The following is a 14403-nucleotide window of genomic DNA, read 5'->3' on the forward strand; positions in this document are numbered from 1 at the left end:
TGTATTCTCCTTCCTGGGCTAATCTATAATGTTGAGTTGTTGGGATGGATAGCAAATCTCCCACTTACAATTTAGTTAATTCACAAAGAGGCAAAAGTTTGAGGGGAGAAGAAATGAACAAATAAAACATGGATGTTTCAAGTATTTTCACAATCTTCACAACATGAAGATTGAGTAGTGTAAGCATGGCCCAGAGAGTCTGAAAGGACATTATGTGTTGTGATAAGGCTCCCAATAATTATGAAATGGAATGATCTATGTTGCAGAGGGTCAAATAACAGTTTTCTATAACTGTGAAACTATTTCAAGAGATTATTAAAAACTGCAGTCTTCTGAGACACATAATGGTTCATGTGCTGCTCCCAAAAGGCCTTCCACACACCTCCAACCTTCATCAACAGTCAAAACGAATGTTTCTTTTGTTGTCTTGATTAAAGCCTTCCATTTGCTTCCTCTGGCACTCTGAAAGGGCCCATCTTTGCATGGCCAGCTCTGCCAAGGCTGGCAGCTGTGTCAGTGCTGCCAATAGCTCCCCAAACCACTGCCCACAGTCCCTGCAGGACGATGGACTGAGGCTCACATCCAGCTCTGAGAGTTCCTTGAATGCTCCTAAACCTTGGCAGAAAACAGCCCAGCCTTCATCAGAGATGGTGTTGTTATAACTCAAATCCAGCTTCTGCAATCTGGCCAAGTGGCCATCTTGCCTCAGGGATGCTGTGAGAGATGACAGACACAAACACAATTAATAAATCCTGGTAACTGCTTTAAAAGCTTCTCAGAAAAGGAACTGGTATTTTAATACCTCATTCCAGCAGTCAAACAGCAAGATTTAACTCCTCAGCAACATAAAATCACTTGCTGCTGATCTCAGAAAGACAGTTTTATAACAGCTGAAGGAGTTTACAACATTTAAAGCACAGGCAGTTCAAAAGGAACAAAGTACTGAGTTAAAAGAGTGTGGCAGCCTGAAAACCTTGGAGTCAGTTGGAAGGAGGTCACATCAAGTGCCAATTGTAAGAGGCAGACAGGCTTTTCAGGGAGATTTAGAAAGAGGAAAGCAAAACTAGGTGAGGCTGCATGACTGACTACAACAGCCACCTCTCACTGTGGGAGGGCCAAATATTCCCTAAAGGGGTCCTTAACATGATTGGCAAAGGAGACACCCATCAAGGGTGATGGTTTTTGAAGTCAGAAGTATTTGGGCTTCACCTCACCAGATTTTATATTCCAGGGCCTTACAGATGTCACACAGCTATTGCCAATGTCAGACACAAAACCTGAGTCAGGCCCACAGACTCAGAAAGATGAGCATAAAATTAGCAAGTGTTTAAAAGGATCATAGAATTTATTCCTTTATAGGTTCCCATTTTCCAGTATTTCTTAGCAGCTGCTAAGAGGTGGGTGAAAACATTTCTGGTTTAATTCTCCCCCAGTAGTCTGACTGCAGAAACCCACCTAATGACTGGGAGCTGGTAGTGCCTGTATTCCTGGCTGTCAGCACAGACATTTTCTCTAAAGTACTGAGCCATAAAACAGCATCTGAACAAAATAAAACTCCTCAGATGCAGCTTTAAATATTTGAGATAAAAAACAGATGCAAACCCTACATTTTCTAAATTATGCTGCCTTTTTTTTTTTTTTTTTTAATAGATAAAAATGCTTAAATATTCTTTGCACTTTAGCCTTTTCAGCTTTTCCACTGGGCATGTCCAGGACACACAGAAAAATGGAAGCCCTTTGTGGGAGAAATAACTCCTGTATTTTCCATGTTTTCATTTGATTTATGCAAGAACGTGCTCAGCCCATGGAACAAGCCCCTTCTGAATTGTGGTCTAAACGCCCTAGTTCCTTTAGTGCTAGTAAATACCATGTTATACTTACTTAGAAGTGCCAAATCTTCAGCCACCAGGTTACAGCTGCTCAGTCTTAACACTTGAATCTCCATTGCAAGCTTTAGTGCTCCCAAAAGCAGCTTTAGGTTGCCACCAACGCACTTATTCCAAGAAAGGTCTAATATCTGCAGTTCAGGAAGGTGAAGGGCAGTCTCAGCTGAAAAGATTAAGACCAGCAACTTCTGCTTACTAAGAGAAAACAACATGGCCTCAACAGACACCTCACCTGCAATTCACCCGTAAGTAAGATCCTAACAGCCAGATTGTGCTTAAAATGAATTGTTTTATCCCAAAAAAAGTCAGACAAAAGAAAATAAGAAGGCTCTGCCTATAGAATCTATCAGGACTCTATGGAGAGGGGTTTTTGTCTTTCTATTTGCATTATTGCCTTGGCCTTGTTGCATTGAATTAATTTATTTTAACAGCTTGCTTTTAAACCATTTTATATCAATTTAAAGACAATTTTTTTTTTGCTGTGAACTCACTATTTAAGGTGAGATGCTTTGTGTCTTTTGACAGCTCTGATTTCCATGGTGTCACTCTTACATAACTGTAGTGATATAAACATTCTTTCTGCAAGGACCTCTGACAAGCTTAGCTTGCTACTGCTTCTGCTGGAGGCAGTCAAGTCTTACTTAATGGCACGAGTACATAGTATGAAATACAAGTGCACAATACACAGTAACTGAGAGATCCTTCTGTACTAAGATTTCATGTGCCATATGGAACACCTATCAAAGGCCACTAATCCAGAGATTTGCAATAAGTAGGTAAAAGAGGCTGAATTTACATATCCTGTGTTAGACTGGACTTTTCTTCACAGCTGTGCAATATCTTTTCCACCCCTGCAGTCATTTCCTCCAGTGCCCCACGCTGAACTCTGCCCCAGAAAGTTTCTACTGAAATTTTCACCTGCAGTTGAGGTTAAATACACTCAGTCAAAGCTTTACCTCACTGACTGAAGTGTTACATCCAGACTATGATTTCAGCTTAATTAAAATAATGCTTTTCTTTTTTCCCCCAAAATTAAGGGGTATATAAAAGCTCTCTATCAGACAAAGCACTAAAAGAGCTCCATCCCCTCAAGTACAGTAGAGGAAGACATACAATTCTCTTCCCTTGCAACCTGGTCCCACAAAGCACTGGTTTCATCACAGGCTTTTCACTCAGGACCTGAGGTATAAGGTAACCATGATCCTTGGAGTTCAGCCAAAGGAGAGGGAATGCTTTGTCCTACAGGGATACACAGAGAATGGGCACACTTTAAAGAAACATTCCTACCTAGTGATGAAAGGGACTCTTCACCTAAGCCACAATTGCTGATGGTCACAGATCTCAGCTTTGGTAAAAACCTGAGCCTGCCCAGAAGAGGATCTGATGAGAGTCCTATATTTTTATTCGAGGATAAATTCAGCTCTTGAAGATTGGAGAGTAAAGGTATCACCTGGGCTACAAAAACATGAAATATTTATCAGAATGTCACTGATCCATAACAAATGTGTAGTTGCATAGCTTGACATAATTGTTGTGTAGCCTGACATAATTTCTTTTCTTTATAAATCAATCCAAAAGTCAAGGCCAGCCAAGTTTTTACACCCAAGTTCTTGGTGAGTAATGTTTTAGACCATAAATAGTAACACTGTTTCAGAAGTTAAGTATTCCATACTATGTGGAAGTTTGTCAGAACATGGTTTCCTGGAAATTTTCTGGATGAAGTAGGGAATTTCCAAATGTCTTCATTGCTAACTGAAACTTCTTTGTCTTAATGTTATTATTCTTTATTATAAAATAAATTAAAAATAAATTGTGATTGATATTACTAATACTGATTATTTCTTAAAGCTTCATCATCATCAAATCTTCAAGTTATCTTCTTTGTCATGGAAAATAGGATGTGGGCAATATAGGCTTTGAGTCATGGGATTTTTTGTTGTTAAGAGTAGAAACAAAGTTATGATAATGGAGAGAGAGAAATAAACTGTCTCACAAATTGATTGGGAAATGACTTTTTCTTCATAGTAGTGTTTATAGTTGCATCAATTCAACCTGGAGAAAGCCCACAGCAGCAGCAATGCAAGATCTCCTAAAATCACCCTCTTCTTGGTGTGCAGCTCACCAAGGGGGGTTTAGGCTGTTTTATTTCCATGCACATACCCCCCATGGATCCATCCAACTTACACCCCTGGGGGATCTGCCCCTGGATGTTCTTAAATTAATGATTATCAAAAAATAATAGTGTTTGGTGGCAGTTCCCACATTCCCATTGTGGGTCTGAATCATGGCAGATTCAGCTCCTTAGTTCCACATGGGATCAGACACTGAGATTTCCTTTTGTTCAGCAAAAACCCATTCCATATTGATCAAGAAAGCCCTCTCCCACACTGCATTTTCAGAGCTGCCTGATGTAAAAAAAGTACTGAGTTCAGCTCTTCTGCCAGGCAGAATCTTTTATGTCTTTGAGATATTTTCAGAAGACAAAACCAAGATTCTTAATAAATTTCCTCAACATGTCCTTACACAAAACAGTCATGTCCTCTTCTGTGATACAGCATTGGTGAAGATCAAGGACTTCCAGATTTTTCAAGCTGGCCAAATGAGCTGTTGAGGCTTTAAAGCCACCACCAATCTCTCTGTTACACGAGATGTCTAATTTCCTTAGCTCTGCAAGGTGCTGTAAAGCAGTGTCTGAAATGCAAAAGGGAACAGGCTGGTCACTGGCTGCCACACCAGCCCAGGTCAGGGCTTTGCCATTTATTTACTTCAACGTCAAACTTTGCACAAGGTATTGCAGGCAAAGCTCCTGGGCTAAGCTGCAGTGCATAATCACAGCAGACACTCAGTAATGCAGCAAAGCCTCCCTGTCCATGCAGCTCCATTCTTCTCTGGCAGAGCAGGTGAAGGTGAGGCCAGCTCATCCCCCACATCCAGTCAATCCTCAGCCTTTTGCAGAAATTACTGCTGGATGTGCTCATTAATGCCAGGTGTTTTGCCACATCCACTAGGGAGAGACACAGATAGCAAGACCATTTCATGTAGCTTCACTGGACACTGTAAGTGGTAATGGTGAACTTGGATTTCCTTTGGAAAGCAGGATTAGCTTGTTAGAAGTTAGCTGGCCTATGTGTGTCCTTGTCTGTGTCCTGTCTGGGGAAAGAGGAAGCACATCCAGGGAGCCACAGCTCTGAGATGTGTCTCAGATAAATGGTGTGGAGGTTGACTCTCCCCACTGACTTTCACAAACTTGAGCTCAGGGGAGATAAATTCAGCTCCTGCTGAAAGGCCCTGGAGTCTTTTACCAATCCTCAAACAGCAAATCATGATTGCCCATTAATACTGCCAAACCATCAGCAAAATCCCACCTCATTGCCTTTCTTAAATGGTTTTCAGATGTACAATATATTCAGAATGAAAGTTTTCTGAACATAAAGTCTAACCTAAGCCCTGGAGGCCGTCTTGCTTCAATCCACACATGTGCAAGTTTAACTCTTTCAAGCCTGGAACATTTTTCAGATCCTGAGCAATAAACTTCATGCTGCAGCCAATGTTTTTGTTGATAGAGATATCTAATACTTCGAGGTCTGGGATCACATTTAGAAGTTCAGCTGGGAAAAAAAAAAGAAAAGAAAAGAAAATCAGAATTGGTAATTGTCTAGAATACATACAAGATGAACCCTAGAAAAATACAGCACCATGACAAACAGGAAGACGTGGTCAGGGTTTGCCTGTCAGTGTGGTTTAGAGTTGCTAAGTTCCTGTTCTACCTAAACAAGGCAGTAAATAAAGACTGGGTAGGAATCATAAAAATCTGCGAAAAACATTTATAAAAATAAAAGTGGAAAAAATACAGGGACTGTTAGAAAAATACAGAGGAATAAAAAGCAGAAATACAAACAGAAATAAAATTTTCTAATGAAAATACATAGGAATGTCTGTTACATATGGGGCTCCTCCTGCAGTGGAGATGAGAGCCATGGGGCTTCTCTTTACTGAGCAAACACCTTTTAAAACATACAATGAGATAAAAAGACCACACAGGATTAAGCAGCTATGGTGAGAGGACAGAAGGGAAGGATGGCCAGTGGTTGCCAACTCAGCCTAAATTCCCAATCCTCAGACCTTCTTTCCAATCCCATGGCTAATTACATATTCAGCTGATTAATTGTGAGCAATTAGTGTTGGAAATTCTCTCAAAAGATCCAGAAACCCTGTACGACTGAGGCAGCCAGACTGTGGTTTAGGTCTTCTCAACCCTCTCTCATATGATTAGAGAGAACAGCTTTCTTCTTTGGAAGCAAGTGCACTAAATCTCCACATCATAAATACTGTTACAATGCAGAGCTTGAAATAAATTAAATTTTTCATTGACATTGAGCTCAATACAGCCATTATCTAAGTCAAATAAGTTCATTTCTGTGAAGCCAGCCTCAGCCCAGCTCCATGGACACACATACCAAGGGATTCTCCATCCTTTGCTGTCAGGTTACAGTCTGTCATTTTCAGACATTTTAATTTGCATCCTTCCTGAAGTTTCTTTGTCAGCAGTGATAGCTTACCACCAATGTTACTGTTCCATGATAAATCCAGTTCTTCAAGCTGAGAAACAATTTCAAATGCCTCTCCTGCAAGAGAAGTCTAGAATGAGTCATTCCATGTATCAGTTTCAGTGCAAACAAAATCCAGGTTTGGAATATATTAAAGAGGAAGGTTAGCTACTTAATACTCAAATTACTTTATGATTAATGTCTTGCCAGAAAAATTGTTAAATAAATGAATTATTGCTTATGCAGCAATGTTATGTAAAATCTCACATTGTCTAAGGAGCAACACAGATCACAAGTCATTGTCACAGTGCACACAAAACTGAAATTTATTCAAGTTCCCAAACCCTCACCAGGCTGTTAGGCCTGTGCTGGGACCAGAAAGTCCAGTCTAGAGGGAAATCAATACAAGTGACAAGTCTGAATTTACTGTCCTGTAGAGTTCTGCTCTGTTTTATTTGGCAAATTTCCAACATCCTCTGTACTGCATCCACAGGTCATTTTGGAGGGAATGAAAGAATTCCTCTCACAATTATTTCTGAAACATGAAAGTTTCATTTCTGACAGGAATTTCTGAATCAATTCATAAGAAACCAAGATGAGCACTGTTTTGACTCAAACTAACTTTCCCATGATTTCAAGGCAGACAGAACTGACTTTTACTACATTCAGAAAAATCAGCATTTTCAAGGCTTGACACACCTGTCAGTGTGAACTGTGTGAGTGCTTATTTGAAATACTGACATCCCACTGTAAAATCCAGCTTCCTAACTTCCTTTGTAGAGGAGAGAGGCAGAGCATATTTGCATAAACTCATTCCCAAGAAAGATCAATTAATCAGACCATATGCTAATGCAATTTCAAAGTGTCATACACATTTTTTTAATCTAAAGTCTAATAATTGAGAATTGTATTTTAATAGTAACATCCTTTCATGTCTGTGTGGTTTTCAAAATTAATTTTTCACAAAAGATTTATAATACAAAAATAATTACTTCCATAAGTGAATATCTTGATTTGAGAGGAGAGGCCACATTTTAATTCTTATTTTTGCATTTATTTTAAATTATTGCCTCAGTGTTGAATACTGAGCAATGCTCTACAGTTGAGAAGTGCAGCATAGCCTGCTTCTGTTTGACATGAGGACTATAGATTTCCAAGCACATTTTCCTCCCAGAAGATAAATAAAGGAATATAACTCCAGGAATTGTTTCCTATCACCTTTCACAGTCAAGCTCCAAGCAACTAGAATAGGTTGATATTATGGTTATATTTCAGACATTGATTTCTAAGCAGGATGTGCTGAGTCCACAAGAGGCCACATTTCTGCAGAGAGATGTGGACAAGGTCACACAGCCAGGACTGGCCTAAATACACAAGCTGTTTTCAAAATCACAGGCAAAATCAATGCAAACTGACTGTTGCTATCCCACGTGTCAAGGGCATCACATTTTGTCTGGAAATTCAAGTTCTGTGATCAATTTTCTGTCTGTCCCAGCAGAAGCTAAACTGAACTGGGAAGGAAACAGCACTGAAGAACCTGGCAGAAAGTATCAATTGCAAAAATAACCAATAAAATTCAGAAGGAGAAAAAGAACACCAACGAACAAAAACCAAATCTATGAGAAGGGTTTGGAAAATAATGAAATAAATTTGAAAAAATAATAGAAAATTAAATACAGATTTCACGCTCATCAGAAACAGAACAGTTACTTTCACTAGCTTTTGTAGAGATGCTTATTTCCTCCCCAAGAGATTGCACGACTCATTTTTGATCGACCACCATATATGTCATTTTATTTCTGAACCTTTCCTGGAAAAGGCTTGGATATGAATGACATAAACAAAGCCCAGCTTTATAACTCAGGTCCATTTTAGAACTTTCAAAATAAGCAATAACTTTTATAATTTATAATTGATTATGTCTGTCCTTCTTTTAAATACAAACCACAGATCCACTCCAGAGTAAACTCCAGGCCCAGAGGTGACTCCATGCCAGAACCTGAGTGTGCAACACCACCTGAAAAATCTTTCCATCTCTCACTTTGCAGAAAGCCAAGTGCAGGCACTCCAATCACAGAAGTAAGCAGAGAAATAAATTTCTCCCAGAGTTGAAAAAACACCAAATCATAAAGCTCTGAGGCAGCACTTCTGGTTTTAAGTCTTGTCCCAAAAGACCATTGGGGTTTTCATGATGAGCACTCACCTGTCCTGCAGCTCCAAGACCTAAACTGACCCTATTGTGATTGACTCTGCTTCGAGGCAAAAAAAAAGCAATCCAAATTAAAAATATTCTTTCCTGCAAATAGGACTGGATTCTCTTCCCTTTTGAGTATGAAAGCTTCACACCCTGAGGAATGAACTCTGCAGAGGTACCTAAAGGTGTAAGGTCACCCATAAGCCCAAGTTTCTACTGTTTCACAGCAGGAGTTTACTTTGCCCAGTGTGGCAGCAGCAGGAGTAGGATGTAGGAAGAGATGAGATGGATTCCATCAGCCCCAAGCTGTCTGGAAGTAAATGTAAATGCAGTCCTGTACCTAAGGAGATGACATCCTCAGCTGTCAGCCGGCAGTTGTTAAGTCGGAGGACTTTTAACAGGCTCACGTGGTGAAGATGGACAGTGAGAGCTTTCAAAGTGCCTCCAACACAGCCATTCCAGGACAGGCTGAGCTCTTCCAGCTCTGGGAGAAATGGCAGTAAAGAAGCTGTAAGGAAAGAAAAGAAAAAGCTTTTCTGTCTTCATGCTTCTGCACACACTATGTCTTAGTGTTGAGATGTTTTCTACAACCAATACAGAATTATAAAGCCAATGACAATTTGTACCTCACTTTTCTTATCTGTAGCTCGAGTGTAAGGACAATAATCTGCTTCACAGACCTGGGTGATTTCTATATTTATATATATTACATAATTGTCATCATTTATTAATTAATATTTCTCAGGGACCTGGGACCATTAGATGAAATGTTAAAATGGCCTGTAAAAAAGAAAGGGAAGGGAAAAGAGGAGAGGCAATAATAGAACAGGCAAATAAAAATTAAAGAAATACATGAAGTGATTAGTTGAACAAAATGTGCATTTACCCAACTCTGTTATATCTTCTGCACTCAGTGCACAATTATTTAGATCCAGATTCTTGCTGCTGGGTTTCTTTCCCAGTTTCTCCATGAACTGGTTAAATCTCTGCTCACCAGATGGTGACTCTTCTTCAGAAGTGAGATGTGAAAGTCCATCTGAGCAACAAAGAAATAGGGCCCTGGTTACCTCTGCTAATAAACACAAGGTGTAAAACCTGCCTGAGGCTGCCAGGTGAAGACTTTAGGAAATGAATTAAATCTGACAATGAAGCAGGCTCTATTTTTCATCTATGTGGACCAACAACCTGCCTGATAGGATCACTATAGATCAAATTAATACAAAACTCCTCCCACATTTTCATACATCTGTGTAAGGTAGTTCCTGCTTTTCTGAGCTTTGCAAAGCAAAAAAAAAAAAAAAAAAAAAAAAACAAAAAACAAAACAAAACAAAACAAAAAAAAAACCCCCACAGAAAATAGCAATCCACTCTCAGTAGCTGCCCTCTTATCATTCCCCAAACTGACCCAGACCCCTTAGGACAAAGGATGGGGTTCTAAGCTTCACCTTCCACCTCCTTTTGAAAAATAGTTCCATTTTCTCTGGAGTGGATGTAAAGAGAATCCTTGTGTGTGCAAAATAACATCAATGAGGGATTCCCATTCCCTTTCCCTGCCCCTGCCCAGTGCTAAGTGATAGGAAACATCTGCTCCTGCTGTCTTCAGACTGCTTTAGCAGGACAGAGACCCATCTTAAATACAACAGGCCAAGCTACTGCTCAGAGCTGACCTCAGCACTGACTCTCACATTGCAGACCAAGAGAGAAGTCACCCAAAAGCTTTACCCTTCCTCATCAATGTGGATCTAACTCCTTGCTTAGCACCTATCAAATCAGAGAGTACATCCTTGATAATGTTCCAATCAGAAGTAAATCCTAGCAAGAGGATAAAAATACAGCAAATACAGGATTTTGGCTAGCAAGAAAACAGCTGATTTTCTATGAAATTAAAATATATACACATACACATGTATTTCATTGTTGTACCAGCATTACCTTCTACAGAGGGATCTTGCTTTTCACTCTGATCATCAGCTACGTCATTGCTTATTTCTGTTTCTTCAATTTCCCTTCTGTCCTTGCCTTCAGATTTCCCAAAGTCAAAGCCTTTGAAGAACTGTTTGATGGCTGAAGGCGGCTCTTTCCTTTTTTCAGGAGCACACTTCTTTCCTTGGAATTGTTTTATAACAAAGTCAAATGGGGAACTCTTTGGGTTGTCCTCTTCATGTCTATCCTGGCAGTTCTGGTCATCTTTCAGGGGATCAGCAGACAGAATAAGTGTGAATTAGAATCAGAATTTAGTAATGTTTACTCTTGCTTACCTGTTTTCATAATGGCAGATGCACTGAGAATTTGCCACCATTGCCTCCACCCAACCATGTATCATAGCCATGATACAAGAGTTCAAGAGCAGAGCATTTACAATCACAAAAAGTTGAGGCAATATTTAAAATCTGGCATTAATATGTTGTCACAGCTGTATTCCTTAGAAATACAAAAATGGTACAAGCCAATGTACCTTGATGTACATGCACAGTTACTGAGCTCTAGAGCAGTCCTGCTTTCCCTGGCTGTGATTTCCTGCTGTAGAGAGGCATTATTTTAAACAAAGAACATACCTGTCTTTTCCATGGGTACACCCGAGGTTCCCTTTCACACTTTTCAGTTTTTACAGCGCTTTCAGGGTTTGTGGAATAAGTGAGCCATGGAACGCAAACAAAACCTCACTCCTTTCCTTAATAGGAACTTTCCGTGCAGTTTTCTCTCGCAAGTTTCTGTCTTCATCCGTTTGACAGCAGCAGCTCTGCACAAGTGGTTTGTTGGCTCTTTCTGATGCCTCTATTCCTCTGTACTTTATGCCAAAGTCTGCCGGTCCTGGGGCTGAGAAATCCATTTAAATGCTCCGATCATGTCCCAGCTTCGATGGCTCTCAAGGCAGAAATCAGGAAGTGGCAGCAAAATCTTCGCTACTGCTCACAAACCACTGCATGCCCCGAGACAGCTGCTGTTGGGAGAGGCTGAGTCACCGCAGAGATCAGATTACAGGAGTACCTGGAGAAAAGCTCTTTGTTTTCCCACCCCTTTTGTCCATACTGCTCAGCAATAGTGCTGGAGGCACAGCTCAGTCAAAAAAGGGAGGACTGACACTCCGGATCACTTCAGGAGACACAAGTCACAATCATCTTCTGGGCGACACCATGGTACAACATTACAATGCAATCAGTAGACACACCTTATGTACACTTCAAACTCCAGTACACCTTTTTTTTGTCTGTCTGTCTGTCCTAAAGTCTGATTTCCTCAATGGTGAACATCACAATTTCTGTCTCAACTCTACTCATGGCCATTTATGCTGAATCTCTTTAGCCTTGATAATCTTTTTCATTCTATGAGGTCTTGCCTTTGCAGGCTAAACCAGCCAAACCTTTCTCCCCTCCTGTGGCAAACTCTCCGTTTCCCTTATCATTTCCTGCTCACCTGGTGCAATATAATTTCTACTTCCTTAAACACAAGGGACCATCCACTGTCTGTATACACCAAAGACAGATTCAAACTGGAGTGATTTTGGTGGGGAATGATAAAGCTGGTAAACAAAACCAACAATTCCTTTGCAAGCAGCTGAGCAGACACCAGCCTGAGGAAAAGCTTGACTCAGAATGAAACTAGACAAAGGATTCAGGCAGGGTGGAATGAGGCACAGGGTGCTGCAAGGAGTTAACAGGGTAAGATGAGATGAAAAAGTGAACATCAGGAAAGTCCTCTTGCCCATGAGAGGTACCATGCTGGGAAACATTTACAGCAGCTAGAAATGCACAAAACCATTGTGATCAACCATCTTTCTCTGTAGAAAAGGAGGACACATTTCTATTCCCAAACAGAAAGGATCTCCAAGTTGACTTTAGGGTTTTCTGACACCAGAAGTGGCTGTCCTGTCTCTGTTTCTGAAATCAGCATCTCACTACAGAGCTGTATCCACATGAGGAATTTGTGCTAATTCAGGTGTCCAGGCATCTCAGCTATGCAGACAATGGAAAATCCCAGTATTTCTATTGGTGAAGAACAGAATTTGACAATTCTTTTCTTGTGCTTAACAGCAGAGTGACTGGGAATGAAGCAGAGACCAAGCAACCTGTGTTTGTGAGCATGTCCTGGGCTCTGCTGGCCCAAGACTTCTCAATGCCCCCTGCAGTTCAATGAGAACGAGGAATGTGAATATTTGATGATCTCTGTCCTGTGAAACTGGGGAAATCTTTAAGCATGTTAAGCACTGATTACAGTGGTTAGTCTGGGCTAGCTCACATGCTCTGACATCAGTATTTCAGGTGATAGTGCTGCCAATTCAGAGGTTCTTTCACCATTGAGGCTGCTGAATGACAGTGACAATAGCCCAGGGCACTCTGACAGCATCCCCATAATTTGGTCAGAAGGGAAACAGTGATATGGTCTCCTCTTCCCAAAAAGCAAATCCTTACCTTTTTTACATCAGCTATGAGAGAAGAGGTGCTAACAGGATTATCTCCCCAAAAATCAGGCTAAGGAGAGTGAGGTGGCTGCACTAGGCTGCAAACGAGCAGCACTTTGCAAAGGGCCCAGGCTGTGCTGTGAACACGTGAACATCACAACATCCAGGCCCAGCCATGCCCCATTTGCTGCTCTGTCCCTCTCCTCCCTGACACACTTCTGAGCAGGTGTCCTGCTCCTGTCAGAGCCCTGTGTCTGCTTCCTGCAGCATGTCACGGACAGCACAGGGCAGGCTTAGCTTTTGGAGTTTAAAAATAATAGACGCCTTCCCCTTTCTATCCAGTTAAATGGCCTGTGACCATCTGCCAAGTGCTCAGTGTCACACTTGTTTATATCTACTCTTCCCTCTGTCTAGACCTGGGGCAAGGTTAGGAACAGAACCAATTTTGGAACAAAATAGTTTAAGTTGCATCCCACACAGCATCCATCAGGGAGAGATTAATGTGGATTTTTGTACTTTGCCTCATTGTGACTCCTTAATCCGGCATATATTCCAAAGAAATAATGCCATTAGAGGATTAGTGCCACAAGTTCATTTGAAAAAAAGGATTTGCAAACACTGAAATCCTATATTCTATGTGCTTAATCACTGAGTATCATTTTGGGGATTTCCTCTCCCTTTAGTAGTGTCTCTTTCAATGAAACCCAAGCAAATCAGCAACTCTGTTTTGGATGGCCCTTATTATCCACTAAAGGAAAACAAAGCCCCAAGCATCTGGTTAAAATAATGGAGAGTCTAAACACACTGAACTAAACCCATCCTTGCTGTCATACAATCACAGTTACATCAGGGAGGCACTCAGCCCAATATTTATATAGAATGGAATGATTTGGGATATTTATCTGTTAGAGATTATTGATAGTCTGACTGCTGCAGCACTTAACAGCACTGTGAGCCTTGTTTGCTTCCATGGCAGTTCCCTTCCCCAGCTTTGCCTCTCTGCAGGATTCTCTTGCTTGGCCTGATTTGTTGGGGGAAATTGCATGGAGCAAGGAATTGGTGGGGCTGGAAAAGTGTTCATTGCCCCATGGCTGACTTTGGCAGTTCCAGGTGTCACAGTCTTGGGCTGTGCTGACTCAGAACACTCGTGCCAGGAGTTGCTGCCAAGGGAGGATAAGGGAAGAGTGGCCTGGTCCAGCACCAGGTTTGCTGCCCTCATCTTTCCCAGCCACATGCATCAAATCATGCTCTCCACAGCTCTCTCCATCCTCTCTCTCCTGCTCTGTCCCTTCCATTCACCCTCTGACTCTGACACCTCATAACTGAGGCAGGGGAATTCAGCCTTGCCCACACAGCTGGGAATCTCTCAGCTGGCAC

General features: G+C 41.1%; 1 protein-coding gene across 1 annotated transcript; it reads right to left on the minus strand.

The window, feature by feature from the left end:
• Window positions 1–394: 394 nt before the first annotated feature.
• LRRC31 (leucine rich repeat containing 31) lies at window positions 395–11195 on the minus strand. Its single transcript, XM_058031445.1, has 10 exons — window positions 11183–11195; window positions 10560–10814; window positions 9514–9663; window positions 8968–9135; window positions 6344–6511; window positions 5327–5494; window positions 4410–4577; window positions 3174–3341; window positions 1882–2049; window positions 395–714 (listed from the first exon to the last, which is right to left on the minus strand). The coding sequence occupies exons 1-10, from the start codon at window positions 11193–11195 to the stop codon at window positions 395–397; spliced, it is 1746 nt and encodes a 581-aa protein (XP_057887428.1).
• Window positions 11196–14403: the final 3208 nt, after the last annotated feature.

This window comes from Melospiza georgiana, chromosome 10 (assembly GCF_028018845.1).
Source record: "Melospiza georgiana isolate bMelGeo1 chromosome 10, bMelGeo1.pri, whole genome shotgun sequence".
NCBI lineage: Eukaryota > Metazoa > Chordata > Aves > Passeriformes > Passerellidae > Melospiza > Melospiza georgiana.

What these genes read in the sequence shown, in the direction of transcription:
- LRRC31 (XM_058031445.1), bottom strand. An exon ending in GCAAGATCCCTCTGTAGAAG is followed by an intron (nt 9,664 to 10,559) that starts GTAATGCTGGTA and finishes TTTGTTGCTCAG; the next exon opens with ATGGACTTTCACATCTCACT. An exon ending in TGAAGATTTGGCACTTCTAA is followed by an intron (nt 715 to 1,881) that starts GTAAGTATAACA and finishes CATCTCTCACAG; the next exon opens with CATCCCTGAGGCAAGATGGC.